The sequence below is a fragment of the Haemaphysalis longicornis genome, unplaced genomic scaffold, assembly GCF_048455015.1.
Source record: "Haemaphysalis longicornis isolate Haplotype H1 unplaced genomic scaffold, Haemaphysalis longicornis Haplotype H1 scaffold_3, whole genome shotgun sequence".
Taxonomy (NCBI): domain Eukaryota; kingdom Metazoa; phylum Arthropoda; class Arachnida; order Ixodida; family Ixodidae; genus Haemaphysalis; species Haemaphysalis longicornis.
Genome location: NW_027526335.1, coordinates 48,417,928 through 48,436,659, shown reverse-complemented (window position 1 = coordinate 48,436,659; position 18,732 = coordinate 48,417,928). Strand labels below are relative to the sequence as shown.

At 47.5% G+C, this 18,732-nt stretch overlaps 1 protein-coding gene across 1 annotated transcript in view; it reads right to left on the bottom strand.

Moving 5' to 3' along the window:
• LOC144174429 (cytochrome P450 3A14-like) overlaps positions 1-10,349 on the bottom strand; it is a 31,697-nt gene extending 21,348 nt beyond the window's left edge. The window contains exons 1-5 of the mRNA XM_077703140.1: positions 10,199-10,349; positions 8,333-8,429; positions 1,741-1,793; positions 1,486-1,582; positions 56-181 (exon numbers count right to left, since the gene is read on the bottom strand). Of these exons, the coding sequence (XP_077559266.1) occupies positions 56-181; positions 1,486-1,582; positions 1,741-1,793; positions 8,333-8,429; positions 10,199-10,290 (465 nt within the window). The 5' untranslated portion in view covers positions 10,291-10,349. The remainder of the gene's footprint in view (positions 1-55; positions 182-1,485; positions 1,583-1,740; positions 1,794-8,332; positions 8,430-10,198) is intronic.
• Between the last annotated feature and the right edge of the window lie 8,383 nt (positions 10,350-18,732).

Sequence of the window (18,732 nt, the reverse complement as noted above, 5' to 3'; positions counted from 1 at the left end):
TCTTTTATATGAAAATTACAACTGCTTTGAGATTGCTTGTATTTAGTATACGTACAAGTTTCAGCTTGCTTGCGCTCAGTCCGTGTGCAACGGCAGTGCGGATACTTTTCCACGGAGATCCAGGAATGTGTAATATGGAATTTTTCAATACAGGATGCATCTGGTCCGTCATCATTGTGAACTGAAAGAGAAATGCAGGCATCATGCTACATTCTGGTAAAAGAAAAGCGCTCTACATTTACAGCGAAGCTGTTTATGCCTATGGCTCCGTGCGTTTTTTTGTTTTACGTCAACAAAAACCCCGTCATCTGTTTGTCCCTGCTCTAAGTACATTCGTGGCTAGTATCATCCGTCTCCCCGAAGGTGGCGGAAGTTGCCTTTGCTTGAGCACAATCGTGATGTTTTCCATCTTTGAAGCGCGAGGTGTTCGTGTGTTTATTTCTTGGTCTATTTGTGTCGTTGCGTGCTTCCTTGCTCGCTCATAGGAACCTTATACCGAAGAAAGCGTTCGCCGGGGAGAGAACTCTGCCTGCCGAACACGCGAAAGCTTTGCCGCACCGTTGGCGTTAACGTCGCCACTAATTTTCACGCCAGCACAGCCAACGTGATATAGTAAGCGCACTGTGTCAACTCAGCTTCACTGGTCATCCGCCTTTACAAAGTGGAATGATTCGTTATTTTGTGCTGTCTTTAAATTTATGCAGAATACAATTATTATCAGCGATCCGTGTTGTGCTCTTCTTGTGTGTCGTCTGTCTCCGCTTTAAACATGAATCAGATTCAACCATCTCAACTTTCCATTCTACTGCAGTTTATTTCTAGTTCTTTGAGCCCTTTTCCCTGTTAATCTTCAAGCGCTCGTGTGTCCTCTTCTTTTGTGTCGCCTGTCTGCGCTTAAAACGTGGATCCGCTCATGTTAGGTACTAAGCCTATGATTGTATCCAAATGAACTAATCAAGCCTTTGCTAATGGCGAGTATTTTTATTGCAGTGTCAAAGTTGGTCCCAAATACAGCGTTGTTAATTTGACCTGTTATCCTGAGCTGCTGTTTAGAGTACATAAGGAATCATGGTAATAGATGTGTCCGATGATCACAAATAATTTAGTGCTGTAAGCAGTTTGAGGGGAAAGATTGAATGCTTCAGAAATAGCATAGCCCTTCATTGTACGGTAGCAGTAGCCTTTGTTCAGAAAAACGAACTAGAAAAAGATGTGATTTGCTTTCATCTGTCGGCATCCTCGCGCCGGCTGGGCAGCTGCAAATATGGTCATAACGGCTATTTTCTCGGTGCTGCAGCTTCTACATCACACTTCTTGTGCTATTAATTAGTCCATGGTGCTTAAAATTACAGGTTTGACCAAAAGAAGTTGTGTGTCATCATGGTGTAGTAACATCAATTTTAAGAAATTACTACACTTTGTAACGTAAGGTCGTTTTGCTGATTTGATTAAAATATGCTAATAAAAACTTTCGGCAACACTTACACCTCTATCAACGAAGTTCTGGAAGTTGCGCACATAGATCTCTTCGATAAGTTTCAGGTCACTGACGACAACAAAAGGGACGTCTCCGTTGAAAAACCTATGGGAGGAAATAAATTACGGCTGTCAATAAACAATAGAGTTACCAAAATTGCTTTCAAGAAAAAAAGCAAAATTCTCTTCTCATCATTTTATGTTTGTAAAACGTGTACTTAGGGTAATGACTTGTGTAACGTTCTCTTTAAACCACTGTCTTACCCAAAGATGTCACCATAACGCTGTCGCCATTTTCCGAGAACCTTGTACAGTTCCTGTTCAAAGAGAAAGCACTTGTCGTTACATGCCAGTACTTCTAAAGTAATAGGTTTGGATGCCGTGAGAAGTAAGCATGCCAAGCATTTAATTTCTTACTACAATCCCTTAACACGGGGTCTATGGAAAGGTCGGCATTTGTATTTTACCCTCCGAGTCGAAAGTTTCTGTGGAAGCGTACCACAATACAACGTCCACGTGGTAATCATAGACAGTAGGGTAGGGAACCACTTGTATTTCGGAAGAATTTTGTACTGACCAAGGAAAACGTAGCTGGGAGCAGGAGACCAGGCACGCAGGGAAGTTGGTCGCCCAAGCATGGCTGGCTCACTCACGAGTTCACTCACACACCTCCCACTCACCACTCAGGAATGAGTCTTGAAAGAGCACCGCCATGGCTTTTGGCTGGCCAGTGCTAGTGCGAAGGAGTGCCAGCGCGACTCACGGTTAGCCCCGCTCACCTCTCACCGTAGGCGTGCCACTCATCACTTGCGAATAGTTAATGCCCTCATGCGATGTCTCGGGCTTGCCATGGTGGGCGCTACTCTTGCTCTTGTACTGGACTGGCTGTTTGCTACTCATCGCAGGAGCCGCTCGCTCACTGCAGGTTGCCACTTGTGCTATCCACTCGAACGCACAACCACTTGTTAGGTGCGTGATTGCATTTAGTTTCTGGAGTATGTCGTCAATGCACTCCCCCTGTGGCGCACCGTGTCGGCAATTGCATTCTCTCAGGTATCGTGATGATTTAGGAATACGATTTTATAGACGACTGACGTCGTACCGCACTGGTATTTTTTTGTGTTATGACGCTACGTACACTCACCGCGAATGTTATTTTCGGGCTCGTAGCGTTTTGTGGCGGAATTGGTGTCGGTAACATTTTCGCGAGAAAGCAGGTGCATGCTGTGCGCTGCGATGGAAGGATCAGACAGCACCGTGGTATGGTGGTGCAGTTCTTGATGTACATCACTAGCTAGATTGCTGTGGCTGTCAACATATAGCCCATTTCAAAGCGCAAATTGTGAGCGCCCGTACTAGCTAGAAGAGGCATCCCAATTTTTTTTGTGTTCGCGTATAATAATGGCCAAACAGTTAGGATGGTCGGATAGCGTGTTTTGAAAGAACTAGCTCTTTTCAACGCCTTGGTGTCTTTGCGTACAAGTACTTGTCATTTCTAGTTACAGCGGCGCTCTTTCATCATACTTCGCTTTCACGGAGACCCGTCGTCACTTTTCCTTCTACGGTGGTTACGGTGCTTGTCTTGATGCACTTTATCTGTTACTGCCCCTGTTTCAAACGCCTGAAAACTTCTTTGCTGGATTTCATTGCAAATTGCACCACACTTTTTGCGTTTCTTATGGTCACATGCGTGTTGTATTAATTCCTATAGATGAATACCGAAGCCTTTCACAACGTGTAGGAACAAAGTAGTTGTGATGCAGGCGAAAAGCAAAAACACACGTGTGTTCGAATTTTCGGTGCGCGTTAAAGATCCCCAGGTGGTCAAAATTAATGCGGCGCCCTCCACTACGGCGTGCCTCATCGCCTGTGTAGCATCGGTGTGTTAACACCACGATCAATCAACTAATCAACAAAGTAGCTCGCCTTTACAAGGATCTGAATGAATATTTGTCATGACGACGCGCCGCCTGCGTCATTCACTTTTTTCACTGGCTTCAGCTGAAGTTTGTGTATGCCTTTATGCCGTTTGACAAGTCAGATTCGTACGTTAGGTCTGACTCTTCGTTCACCTGCTCGGATCTAGGAGTACCAATCACTACTGTTGCGCGCAGTTTCTGACATATATACTTCATATACTCACATCCCGAGAGGCAAAATACGCGCTGCTCGATCTAATATGTTTTTATTGACGGTAGTTTACCAAATACGGTTGTGCAACTACATGCGCTATCTGAAATTGAGACTCGAACACCCGCATTTTGGTTTTTCACTCTGTCCGTTCACTGTCGTCCACCATTTATGAAGACGAATTTGCTTGCGCTTGCTTGCTTGCTTGCTTGCTTGGTGGCGCTGTTTTATTTCCGTATCTCGCTTTGTTGTTAGCCCGCTCCTTGCAGCCCCCGTCATGCTTGCTACGCTAGTACGCTCAATGGAACTTGACAGTCTCGAATTCCTCGCATTTGGTGCCCCACAGATTGTCGTGCACTTGCCGGTTGGATACAGATTAGCAGAGACGGCAGTCCGAATACATACTTTGTGAGTGAGCGAGTGAGTTAAAACATCTTTGTTCGTTAGTGCTCGGAGGCGTGGGCACGCGTTGGCGCTACCTGTGAGGTGCCACGTTGTCGTCGTTGTCGCTATTTCCAAAGCTACAAAAAGTTGAGCGCGCTTGTGTCCGTTCGCGCTTGTGTTGGTTTGTATTCAGAGATTTGCGTATGGAGCTCCTTACAGCGTGATACTAGGAAAATAATGAATTCTGAAGTTTTTAGAAAAGACAAGTCTCAGTAAGTGCATGGTACGAGATGAACTTAGTAGCGTCGCTTGTTTGGGCACCGCGAGCGATGTGTTAGTTTTATTAGTATGCTCCTTGTTGGGCAGGGGCATAGCGTTTTTAATGACTAAACTGCCGCGTTTTTTATTGTCATTGAACCGTTCGCATTACACGCCGAGCGTTTTGCCGCGCCCACTCACCGAAGACTGGCTACCAAATCCTCACTTTGATTGCCTCAGTAAGGGATTAGTAGGTATCTGCAGGATCTCAAAATAATTGTTGGCTGCTACCTCGTCCGCACAATGGCAAGTTTGTTGTGTGCATTGCTATCACGGATGCAAATTGGGAGCACTGCATTTTGCTTCTGCAAGCAGGAACAGTGGTTTCATTGCTTGTGGCCTCATCCGCATTGTCGTATTGCTGCCCGAAAATCGGAAAGAACCACCGCTGCTGTACGTCAGGGTTTCTAATGAGTTCAAGTAAATTCCAACGCCATTTCTGCATTTTTTGACATGTTGACGACGTTTCTGTGGCAAGGTGATACGAAGTTGTCAGAATTCTGTAGCTTTTTTTAGTGCATGCGGCTATGCGATGAAATACGTACCGAAACTTTTCTTTCTCAATTTTACCGCGCTCTCATATTTAACTCAATTCTGAATATGATGATACCAGAAGTTGGTTTCCCGCAGTTGTCGGCGTGGCTGCAAAGCTCCAATGTGTGCCGGTGAACTAAAAACGATTTACTGAGTTCAAGCGACGGGGGCTTCTGCTTGAAGTGACGAGGTTGGCGTTGTGGACCGTTTGACTGGCTTGCTCGGAATACGAAAGCAAAGCGAGTCGCTGGTTTTTTAAAACACCGCTAGCCGTGTAGTTGCCTACTCTCGCTTGCGCTCTGATAATGTGATACCATGATTTTTGTCCCTCGGTCGTTCGCTCTACCTCCCCGCCTATCCAGAGCGCGTAACTCGGCCGCGTGAGGTGGCGCCCGGAGGAAGTGGGGACGACGTCATGGAGCACTCTGTCGTCGCACTTTCTCTCACGCCCATTCCTCTCTCACGCCTTAGCAAACTTGTTATTGGCGACTCCTGCAAAGAGGCTCTTCAGTGGGCAGACCTCGTCCACACCACATCCACCCCTCTGCATTCCCGTCTCCTGACTGTCCGTAATGCGTCCATCATGCCACTCTGGAACACTCCATGTGCGCTTGCTCTTACGACCTCTTCCCTAAAATATCCAGCAGAGAGGTATGGAGAGATGTGTTGGATAGCTCTAACCAAGAGATTCAGGAGGCCCTCGAACGCAGAGCTACTGAAGTAGCGGCTGGCCTTCGCGAAGCCAGCAACAACCCATAGTAACCATCGCTCAAATAAAAGTTCTCTCTCTTTCTCTCTCTCTGAATAGTGCAGCTGGTGACGTCGCCGCTTATGAAAAGAGGACATATTACCAGAATTTCCCTATAAACACATTTAAGTGTTTAGAGGTGCTTTTTGATGGCTTCAAAGTGAAACGAAAAAGCTAATAAGGACTGCACGTGACGGCATCCTGGTCTTCTCTATTTCCAGGCTAGACATCAATGTTACCGAATTTGCACAAAGTAGAACGATCCATGTGGTTTACATACACCAAAGTTGAAATTCTCATGTAAAGAAAGAAGCAACCTGAGTGAGAATTCTGATAAGTGTTCGTGGCAGTTGTGAGTTGTGAGTGAGTGGAAGATGCGAGTGGTGAGCGTGAGTGGCCAATGCGAGTGGTGAGCGCAAGTGCGAGTGTGTGGGTGATGAAAGCGAGTAGGGAGAGAGACTACAATTATTATACTTTAGAGCAGGAGAGAGAGAGGGGAAGCCTTAATGAATACCGAAGAGGTTAGCCCCACAAACGGCGGGGCTTGCTACTTCAGATGTAATGAACCTAGTGAGGAGAAAAGAGAAAAGAAAAAGGAGGAAGACGTTCGGAACAACAATTAATAAGAGAGAAGAAAATGAAATCAGTTCGGAACGTAGAAAAAATTACAGCATTAGAAGAAAATATCTCAGGATCTCGAGGTTAATAAAGAACCTCGATTAATCCCAAGTCAGGAAAAAATGTTAAAAGACCTTTTTTGTCTTGTGCGGAGTCAGTGTCATTTTGCTACGGACCAAGAAATTGATGCAGTTCTAAAGAGTTCCCGCGTAGCATTCCCAGACGAGTTCTTTTCACAGTTTCGCGTTCAGTTGTATGCTGCGGGCAGTAGCACCATACATACCGCAGGTTTTCTTTCACACAGCACATAGAGCACAATGGCGAGTCCGCAAAGCCTATCTTAAAAATAAAAGTACGAGTGAGGTGAGCACGATGATGATGTTAGGGCCACCATCCAGTGAGAGGCATCCTTAGTCAGTGGGAGTGTTGTCTGCAAGCGATTTGTGAGCGGCAGTATGCTGAGGTATGTGCCCAAGGCCTTCCTTAAGAAAACCTAACTGCACCGTCGCACTATAAGAAAACAAACAGAATGGTCTATAGGTGAGGAGCAAATACGAGATGGTGGAGGGCACAGAGGTGGCCACTGAAATTTGAATTTTGTTGCATGGCAAACAAGCTTTAATTATTTTCTGAAACAGCAACGCTAACGCAACAATAAGTCGCTATAACGACTATCTTACATCACATGCGCTTCCTTGCCTAATAATGATAAATCATTCGTTGTACCCTAACATAAAAAAAAAAATTCAGGAGTGTTCAGCGGATTTTGCCTAAGTTGGGGCGCTGTGGTATCGCGAACCAATCTAACCAATTTCTCATCTTACACCTTTGGTGAAAAGTCCCAGTGGCTCAAATGTCTTCCCACCTGATCATAATTTTCATCCCAGCGGCTGGCCACCCGGGTGAGCACCGGCTTGTCGTCCGGCCGCATAGGCTGCGACGGGTTATGCGACAGCGAACGCTGGTGTGCGAGGGCCTCACGTAACAATAGGATATGCGAGGGTCCTACGTTAAGACTAACGTTATGGCTTTTAGTCTAACGTCAACCGGCCGCAATCGCAGGTCGGCTTGCAGGGCGCAAGCTGAAACATTCAAATTCCAGGCGTTGCTTTGCAAAGCGCAACGTTTACAGCAGCGCTGTTTAGACCTACACAAATCCAGCCGGCGTAAATACAAAACCCCGAGCACGCGTAAGCGCGGACCTTGCGGTGACCGCCCGGCGTCGCCGCGCTTGCGCGCGGGCTTATACAATATGAGGAGCGCCTGTCTTTGTCGTCGTCGTCGTCGTCGTCGTCGTCGTCGTCGTCGCCGTGTAGCGACCGGCGCGCCACGGGTCCGCCGCGCCGAAGATGATGACAACGAATCTGTCAAGCCTTCGCAATCCATAGGTGGAGATGGCCACCAGACCAGCTGAAGAAGAAGCGGAGGTCTAACAATCGCGACGACGCGCTACAAGATTTTCCCTGCGTGGCTGTGCCGTCGGAAGACGACGACGAAAGGGATGACGAAAACTGCTACTGTGGGGAGAAGCTAGGTCCACCCAAGGTCTTCTGCTTCTCCAGCCTTTCACCACTAGTGCAGCAAGAGGCACCAATTTTTTTGTGATCTTTTCTTTTCATTGTTGAAACACAGACTGCGTAATCGCTGAGCGAACTTTGTGCGCCGCTTTTCGCGGAGGGCGCCGGTTCCGGGTACGGCTGCTTAGTCGCTCAATTACCATAACAATTATGGCCGGTTGGTTGGTTTGTTTGTTGGGGCCATAAAAAGAATAGCGCGTACCCACTCTTGGGGATTGAGCAAGTCTGATTGTGGTGTTATTGTTGAGGAAGCTTACGAATTAAAACTAAGGGAAAATAGAAGTGGGATTACAGAGGGTAAAGTGGTGCTAACAATTTGAGAACATAAAAAAATCAATACTGCTGTAAAAACAGCTATTCTAATAACCGATCAGAAGAAAAAATTTTTCTTGTTTTCTTCTTCTTTCATTCGAGTAATTCTTTGGAATATGTCACACATTATGAATGAGTTGAAATGCTGAATGCAGAGACAGCGAGAGATAAAAAGGTCAGTGGATGTTTCGTAAAAAGGCTGCCACGTTTGATGTACAAGTAGGTTCATGCTTACCATAGAGTGGTACTCCCTAAGGTTCCCCCAGATTAGGTTTGGCTTGGGCCCAGGTATGCCGAGCTTTTCGAAGTAGGAAAAGTGCCGTCGCCGCCATCTTAAAGAAAAACACAAAATGTGTTTTGTTTTACTTACCAATGAATCTGGTAAGACTATCTGTGAATGTACAGAGGCTGTGAAAAGTAATTTGAATGCTTTTTTTGTGGTATCAGCAAGTTGCTCCTATTTGGGGGGTCCCGAGGTTATTTCTCAGTGGCAAAGAATTCATGCTGCTAAGTAAAAGGACCTAGGTTCATCCTTGGAGCGGCTCTCCGATGAAGGCGATAAACGAACACGTCGTGCATCGAGATTGCGGCGCTCGTAAAGATCCCCAAGTGGTGAAAACTAATCTGTAGCCCACCGCAATGGCGTGGCTGACAGCGAAGTGGTAGCTTCAATATGTAAGGCATGCATACAAAAAGTTGTTTTGTACGTCTCTGGCTAATCCTTGGTTAATTTGTATCAGTTTTAACAAGCTAAAAAACAGTTGGAGGCTTTCTGTAGCCTCCGCAAAGCTACTTCATAAAAAAAAATGTGCTTGAGTTTAAGAATATTTGTGCCATCACATTTGAATAGATCTGTATACCTGACAACATTTAATGGTCATTCCACCCTGCGGAATTTCCGTTCCTTCTAAATTTCTATGAATATTAATTCTTGGGATGCCTTCAGATATGTCGAATATATTGTGTTACCGTAGAAGAACTAGCCTCCGTGAATGCCGCAGAATTTTTTTTTTTTTTTTTGAGAACTGAATGACGTGTACTATCGTGATAAATTGAAATACGAACAACGGAGCGCGTGGCTTTCAGTAGATGCCACGCATCCTAGCGACGGGTCGCGTACCCGCAGTGCGAACAATTTACGAGATTTCGTGACCAACCCTGATATGGAAAGACCGTCGTATTTCCATCGTCCGTTGGGCGCTCAGCACGAAATAAAAAATAAACGATTACAGCTGCGTGCGCCGTTTTCACTCATCGCAGCAACAAAGTTAGATAAACCTTGCGTGAGCGGGCGCACAGTGCGGTGAGAAGACAAACCAAAACGCTCACACGCCGAACGATGGTGTTTCCATTCCAACCTTGGACACAAACTCCCGTAACGTTAGTCCGTTGTTAGTCCGTTGACGGACAACTTGCTAATTACAGGCTTCGCATCCCTTCAGCAACTTTTGAGGGGTTGCAATGCTGAGGATACACCTTGATCATCCCTTCACAATATACCCTTGATTCAGAGGTATCCCTTCAAACTTTTCGCTGCTGCGGCTGAACTTCACGGCTTCCGCTGCACTTCAGAATAAAAAAAAAAAAACAATGCTTTAAAGTCTGCACTTCAGTGCCTTAATTTCACACAACTATTACCGCGACTCGCCGCGGTGGTTCAGTGGCTAAGGCGTTGCGCTGCTGAGCACGAGGTCGCGGGTTCGATTCCCAGCCGCGGCTTTTCTGATGGAAGCGAAAATCAAAAACGCCCGTGTGTACGAGATTTCGGCGCACGTGAAAGATCCCCGGGCGGTCAAAATTAATCCGGAGCCCTCCACTACGGCGCGCCTCATCGCCGGCGTTGCGACGGCGCGTTAAAACCCTACAATCAAGCAACTATTAACGTGAGCTGCAGCTGCATGCAAACAGCAATGACCAGTCGGACGCCGCCTACTTGTATCTCAATGCTATCGTTCTGTAACGTTTTCGAACTGCTTCTGCAAGTAATATGCCGAACACAAAGAAGTCCAATCATTCAACCAAGCGTGAATACCCGCTCGGGAAGCGAGGTGAACTTCTCCTAAAAGTGCACGCTAGAATACGCAGGCAGCTTCAGACTTACATGAGCAGAGCCAACAGCAGTGACGTCGAGAGAATTAGTAGCGCACTGGTTACAAACATTGCGGCGTCTGAGCGTCCGATGAGCAGGAACATATCTTTATCGTCTTGCCGCGCGCAGCGGGGGAGGAGGAGAGATACGGGCAGGGTAAACTTACATACGTATGAATCCATTAGGGCTGGTAGCCAAGGCTTCCCCGATAGCCGAAGGGAAGGGTTTCTTCTCTCTGATCCGCGGCCGTGAAACGAACGTCCCCGAGTTGCCAACAGCAGCCGACTGGCCTAGAACCCCCGTACGTGTGTCCTTTAGCGCCAAGGCTTTTTCTACGCGTTCTGTTGATCATAATTGGTAATGAGGGCATCGTTGAGTAAACATAGGAAAATAAATGAACTATCACGAGCGCCAAGGAAGCCCGTAGGTAAAGTGGGTTGGCACTGCTTGTAGGAATTATCAGGTGTTAAAATCTGGAATGCAAACGTTTCCAAATTGCCATTTTTCTACAAAACAGGCAAAGTGGTTAGGCGTTGCTTAACTTTCGGTACAATTTGCTTGCGTCTCTTTACTATTTCATCAGGGCGTAGGCTCTTCACGTACAGCCAAGGCAGTACGTTCTGGCTGCCCAGGAGCCACGGGGGAAGCAACAGGGGCCCCCGGTTCTGGACGGCTCGACAAGAGTCGTATATTGTCTGCTTTAATTTTGTTTTCTGTCTTGTTTGTGGTAACGGGTGGCATTTGTGGTTGTGTCATACAGCGTTTCTAATTTGAGCCAGCAGTACGTTGATTTTTTATCATTTTTTGGTGTTTGTGTCGAGGTCATTTGGAAAGCGATTAGCTAATACCTCAGAATTGGATCGGCCGCAATGAATTTGTTCTAGCCCCATCAGCAAGCACTTGTCAGCAAATGCGAGTTGTTTCTTACGCGTGATAGCTTACCTCTATTATCTCGAGGTGGAAATAGAGATAAACTTCTCTAGTGCGAAATAGATTAGGGGAGCGAAGCAGCCGCAGGTTTAATGTCGGCGCCATCGAATGCAGCGCTTTTCTTCAAGGTGGCCTGAACGGCCGGGCACCGGCAACTTTGCGCACCCGCCTATTGGTCGTCACAGAAGATTAAAGGAAAGGAAGAAAAACCTGCGTCGCGGAGTACGAAGTCTATCAATCCAAACCGCGTGGTTCATTCATGCCATCAGAACATGAATAAACCGCCGCTTCAAGCAGAGAAGAGCGTTACATGTTCCAATGTGTCAAATCTGCATATACCTGCACATCTGCACAGACAAACCTTTACAGGGTAGAGTTCAAGCTGCCCCCTAAACCAAATTTATTGGCTACTTTTTAAAGTGAAGCTTCAGTGTCCTCACCGAAGGCGTTGTACGCCAATGCGCCCTGCAGGAAAGCCAACTTTCTCTGGCCTTGAGGATGAATGATTGCTGGTGAAGTGAAAGAAAAAGCGCTTCCCGTGGCTCGAATCGAACCTGGCTCCGTCGCGTTATGAAGCTGGCGTCTATCCGATTCCTTCATTTCGGCATGGCCGAAGCGAACACCAGGCAGCAGGTTCCGAATCACGACGTACACCCAAAGCCCAAACGTTAGCCCTACGGTGTGCATACCGGAGATTTCCTGTCGGTATTCTTGAAAAGAGGCGCGTACCTCCAGAGTAGCACATACTTGTAGTATGGGATTGGCCAACCAAAGCATACATCACGAGAAAGCGTCGCTTTCTACCATCTGCACTTTTAAAGCGGGGGGGGGGGGGGGGGGGGGGGGGAGGGAGGATCGCATGATTCCCATGTGTAATAAATTTCTTCGGAAAAAACCTCTCACTCAAGCAAGACTCATCACTCACCAACTCCTCTAGGTTTAAAGAAACTCAGCCTCATCGGTGGTGCGCTCATATATTCTCATCCAAACTCAAGAACACAGCCTAGAATGTCTCGTTATGATAATATTCCAATGCGAAAACTATAAATGCTTCATCGACGAAACAGCCGGCGTTCGACGTCGGCTAGGCGCCTATTAAGAAAAAAAAAAGGTCCTTTGAGCAGCGTCTAAAACATGAAGCACATCGAGCCCGCGGTGTTCTATTGCGAGAGCTTAAACTTGGCAGTTGCCATAGGTGGCCGTACACGCCCCTACACTGCAGAAGACGGGCTTGGAAGAAGAGCATATCCAAACGAGCAAACTGACAAGCAGCGAATTTCAACATCATCTTCAACTGTCCAATTGCACGCAAAAATTCAGCAAAATGCCTTTTCATGACCTTTGCCCATGCCAGCTGTCAAAAATAATTGAGCTTTGTTTATATCTTACGGGCGCAATGGAGCAGCATGATAAATGATCATGTCCCTGAGTTAGCCGCTATTACTCACCTCAGCTGCCTTCTGTCTGTCTCCCCTCTGGGTAGATAATTGAACGTCGCTTTCACTCGACTTTCCGGGTGCCTCACAAACGATTCTGAGCAGTTGCACGTGACAAGTTCGCGGACGATCAAAGGAAACGAAAGCACGTACTGTAGTGGGCATGATTGAGGTGATTTACATATATTTTCTATTAGGTCTCGAGCGAGACTCCGAGGAATGCTGATTATCGTCGCGCCACGAGGTCGTGTTTGATGGACAGATTGCACTAAATACTAAGACAGACATGTACAGCCACTGCTGTATTTGTTCTGCCCCCAGAAGTGACTGCTTATGGGGGAGCATAGGTGCATCCTCTTGCTGTAGTGGAAGAGCGTGGAAGAGGCATTTTTACTCAAAAATTAAAACAACCAAACCAGAACAGACAGTCAGCAACTACGAGAAGACTGGTTGGGGCAAAATTGCTACGACAAAGAAGAAGATTTATAGCGGTAACAGAAACAAGGAAGAAGTGTTTGTGTTAGCGCGACCAAACTATTGCCAAGTCGGTAACCACTTTACTCCCGGCAAGGATGTCTCGAAACACTTGTGAACATGGCACAAGAATGTTCCAGACCTCGTAACAAATGAAAAATAAACCTACCCTCGGTACTTTTAATGTTTGAATAATTGAAGAAATGTTCCATACCATAGATACTCACACAGGTAATTACTGAGCTTCAAAATCCAGTTTTATTTCAATATACACCACAAGACGTGCACACTTTAGGTCAAGAGCCTTATATCTTTGTGTCAGAGAAGGCGATCGGTATAGAAAATCGTTGTGGGGTACACGTAATCGCCTATCAAATCGAAGCGTCAGCTGGGCAGTGCGTGCCGGGGAAGGCAAATAGAAGCCACCGGAGGAGTGTTTTGAAAAAGGGCGACGGTGTGCGTGCGGAGAAAAGAAAAGCCGTTACCGCATATGCAATACGAGCTGCGTTTAGAGGTGAGGATACCAACGGGGGCGAACAGGAGGCTCCTGGTGACGGCTAGTGACCGGAACGCTCTTCGTTGGGTGCTGCCATGGGTGCTGGTTAAGGGGTGACGGGCGTGGCCATCAACTTCAATAGAGAGTTCAACAGTAGATCTACAGAAGGTTCGACTGGGCTTCGCCTCCGCGCTCTCAAAACGTTCTGAATATCCCCTGTTTTACTGCAAAGCAGTATTTGTCTAACCCTTCAAGTTTTCATTCCCGTGTCACGGCCGCTCGATGGAAACTAGGTCATCGATTTACTCGGCGCCGCTCTAAGGCTCCTCCTCACCACCGCTGATAACTCTTTCACAACTATTTTCCCCGTCGCCTCCACCAAAGCCCCTTTGGCAAGTTGCGCAGTCGGCAGCTAACGGCGGTATGCGGTTATCAGATGATTGCGAAAAATAAACAGAAGCACGGATGGGCGTAAAAAAATGCACTGATAATTACTACACTCACTAATATAAAATTCGTGCGCAGCGCGAGCTACAGTCTCCTCGGTCACGGCGCATTTCTGCTGCGTCTCAGGAAGTGTTCACGTGATCAGCGAACGTACGGCGGCGTGAGCTATTCTGATGCTACCTCGCAGTGAGCCGCGCCGCGCAAATTTCACGTGGTTTGGATTAGCGGAGAATGGAACAGCGTCTGGGGAAGGTGTCAGGGGTAGGGCGCTCTTTGATGGCGATACAGTAAACACGTGTGAGGGAAAGCCTGTGAAAGAGATGACGCCGTAGTCACACGTGTCGCATTCCACTTCACTCTGCGCTAGACGCTCCTCTCGGTTTTCTTTCTTTCGTCGCTGCTGCGTTCACTCACTCGGTTACGCGGACATAAACAGACGCCGCTCCCGCGAAGCCCAGGTAACGGCTGCCGAAGGGCTACCTTCTAGAACGACCAAAACCAACCATCGCCGTTTCCACTCAAATTTACTTCGCCAAGTAGCTGCGAATCCCTCCCGGTAGAAAAGAAACTTCCCCAGTTGGAACGCCGGTTTGAGCCTATATTTCCTTTTGAGCTTGGAAGGATTTCTAAGCGACATTTTCGCCGGTGTCTCTCACGCCTAAGTATGAGCCGTCACCGGTTGCCGGTTTATGCTGGCCCGGTTTGCGGGTAAAAAAGGGGGGTGCGCCGGCTCAGCTAGGCTTGATGTCGCTAACGATGAAATGCCGGTTTTGCTGGTATTTTGATGTCCAAATTACATGGCTCAATGCGGTTATTTGGCAGCCCTCCTCAATCGGGTGGTTCGGGTGTGGGTTGATCTGTTACACAGACATCTTACACACACAGTAAGATGCATACGAAAGGGAAGGAAAACGGGCAGCCGCATGTTTGTACGCGCGAATAGAGCTCAAGGGCTTCCAGGTTTTAAATCGTTACGGGACGGATGCATGCCATTCGTTTGGAGGAAGAAGAGCAAGAACCGAAGCGTTGACCCGAACTCAAGCGCGAATGGGTGCAAAAACATCGGAAAGCTGCTGGCACCACCATTCCCGCCTCAAGTTCAGCTCGTATTCCTCCCGGATGAACAGCTCGTATTCCTCCCGGATGAACAGCGAATTGCCCGCTTGGAATGCCGGCGTGAGCCACTATCAGGTCTTCAGACCCCTTTCAGGGGGATATTTTTTATTTGTCTGTCACCTCTAAGCACGCGCAGATGACCAGTGACTAATTTAGGAGGCAAGAGGGGAGGCGTGCTCGCGCAGCTATATGTTTAATGGCCGTACTAATGGATGGCATGTCTGTTGTGCTGATGCGAGATTTAAACGTGGACGTTGAACGGCCCAATGGGACCCGTCCGGAGTCCTTAGTGGTAGAGCGGATTGGGTTTGTGTGTTACGCCGAGTTCATACTGTGGCCGCAACTGTTGTAATAACTTTAAAGAATGACGTCCTTTCACGTCTTATCCAACATAACTGCGTGAAATGCTGTTTTTTACGTCCGTAGGTCACGATATCGCTTTTGCGACGGTAGTCTGAACATACCCTTAGGCTCATTGTATATTACCTACGCAAAACTCGCATCGTTATCTATGCGCGTAAAAAATGCTATGTCACGCAGTTCGTCTGGCTGAGACGTGAATTGACGTCATTCTTTAAAGTTATTACGACAGTTGCGGCAACAGTCTGAACCCGGCCTTACACAAACAGTAACATGCTTATGACGCAGGAGGGACACAGGCAGTTCTATGTTTATCTCCAAGAACAAAGCTTGGATCATTTAGAGGTTTATTCAGCGACTTGGCTAGGAAATATTCTCCACCACAAATTACGATAACGTGTTTTGTTTCGTGCACTCCGTGGACTGCGTCCAGCTTTGCAGGTCATCCTTCTTCATTGAGTGGAAAGGCACTAATTTTTTTTATTTACTTACACCAATAACATCTCTAAACATAACCGCCTTACAAATTTGGAGCGTGTGAAAAGTTTTGAAGCGTGTATTGAAATCGAATTGTAAGGTATCGAAGAAATGTTACACCAATATTTCCGTATGGGTTTCGCAGCTTCTTCATCTCTACCGAGGACGTCGTGTAATTCCATTCAGACAGAAGAAAAATATAGGGTTTCATGCTGAAAAGGCAATAGTGTTCTGTTGCCTACGCTTCTCCCGAGAAGACCAACGTGCCGGTAAAACGGCGGAACCGAGTCAGTACAGGACGCAGAAACGACTGAGCCTGATCTCATGAAAACAAGTTTTGTTCTGTCCGTGATTTCTTGCAGATGTCATTCACCCTCAATGTGAGTCTCGTTTCCGCTCTTGAACGCTTTTAATGGGAGTTAAATTTCGCCTCTCCATCTTCTTGGCGAACTGATGGAGACGAAATAGTGATGTTCTTTTGATGCGCGAGCCGAGAGGACGATCTCGACTCTCTCCGATGACCGACGACCGATGCTAGGAGCGGGTGAGGGATGAAGACTGCCTTCCTTGCTGGATATTAGGTTTATTTACCCTATTTACATTACTCCAACTTTACATCAGGTCAGAGTGACAGTTACATTGTCACTCTGACAGCAGCAGCCTGTTCGGCCGAGATCTATACTGAACTAGATCCCCTCTCGACCGACCCTCGACAAAACCCAACACTCCGGTTTTGATAGCAAAAACCCCGCCTCCAAAAAGGGGGCGTTCAAGAAATAGAAAAAAAACTAGGGATGGGCGAATATTCGGTATTGTCGAATATTCGATCGAATAGCTCTCTATTCGTTATTCGCTTCGATCCGAATGCAAGTATTCGATATTTTCGAATTATTCGATGCTCCCGAATAGGCAGCTAAAAGCCAAGCTTTTCGGTCAAGCTTTCCGAGAGTTACCCCAGGCTTGGCTCAAGACCCACCGACGCGGACATTTCTATTATCATTGCCGGCACTGCAGAGTTGCTGCCTTGCCTAGAGGTTCGACGAAGCTCTCGGCCGCCAGCACACTTAAGTTAAAAAAAAAAAGGCGGCACTGAAACGACACCGCTCCGAACATAGCGGCACCAAGCCAGCAGACTTGTACAGGCCGCCATTTTGAATAGGCATGCCGCCATTTTGAATAGGCTCGCACAGCGCGGCAATACGCCGCACTAAGCGAGCCTATTCAAAATGGCGGCCAGCCACTTGCGCTTTGCTTGGCTACGGCCGAGGATACTAGTGGCTACAATACTTCTTTTTTTAGCGGAGCTTCTAGGTCTAGGCGGCGCTTAACTCTGCGAGTTTCTAGGCGGCGCTTAAACTTGTGAATGAGCAGCCGGCGGAAACTGCTGCACCTAGAGCATGTGGCACAACAGGCATTTCTTCATGAAAACTTGTGAATACAGCAAAGGAAAGCTGTGTGTAAGATTTTTCAATAAATGTTCAACTGGTAATAGTTTTACACAATGCTGTGCCTACGTGAGTTCTAATTATTAGAAAAAAATGTATACATTAGTCAGGTCACAAGTTGCTCATTTGTCTTTGTGATTTGCAATGTGTACTATTCGAACTATTCGATTCGAAATTATTCGACCAAATCACTATTCGCTTCGAATTCGCTTCGAACCTCAAAATCTATATTCGCCCATCCCTAAAAAAACCTTTCAAAACAATTATTACAAACCATTGATTGGCCACAGGAACCAGCCAATCACACACATGTCCCCACCTGCGGTCACGTGACCTAACACTCTCTCTTACACACTCATAGTGCGTTTCCCACGAACGCCATAGCTCCCGACAAGCAAACACAGGACATCTGTGGCCTAAGTGGACACACATTACGTTCAGCGGGCGGCATCTGCACAAAAGCCAAGCCGAGGGCCCGGAGCGGTCCTCGCGCGGCTGACCTCCCTCCGCGCGGCGCCTCCTACGACGCCGTGCGTCGGCGTGCGCGGCGGGACAATGAGGGTTGCTAATTCCCTCCCAGACGAAGGGCGCCGCCGCCTGCCGCCAGCCCCACCGGAAGGCGCGCTTCAGGCCCACTCGGTGGTCTCCGAGGCGATTGACCCGTCAATCGACCAACGCCGCCGCCGGAGTCGAAGATTTTCCAAACTTACCCCGCGCGTGCTTTCAACACTAAGAGATACGATAATCTGGCTTCCCGTCAGCTTGTTATGCCGAATGACCCAGCCACCTCCGACGCGACAGAGATACTCAGGCTAATCACCGCCGTCCTTTGACACACAAAAGGACGGGCACAACACACGCTCTCCGCGTCTCCGAACTTGGCGTCCGTGCGGCTACATGAAAGGGACACAGGATCGTAGCTACCAGCGGAGGCGACGCCAATACATGAGCCACCGGCGGCCTACATTGCTTACATGCGGAGCCCGAACTTAACAATGGGGGAACCCACAGTAATGTATATCCTTGCAATGTGCGGCACCCGTCTACCACTTTCACTTTTGCCTGCAGGAGACGAAGTTTTGACAGCACATATGTTGTCGCCTTAGTTAGGTGAAAAAATAAATCAGGAATTGGGGGAACCAGTAGAAACCAAGGCAGGGACTGGAGATTTTAGCCTAAATCGCGTCACGTTCGCTTAACTGTGCAATGGCTACCGGGTGAGGTGACGGCCTCGAATAGGGAAAGAATCGCAAAGAACTGCAAATTGACGCCTACGCACGTGGTCACCGGAAGGAACAAATGAATTTTAGAGACTCTAGATGGCTTAACTAACCCCACAGCACCCAACATAATTGAAAAATGAGA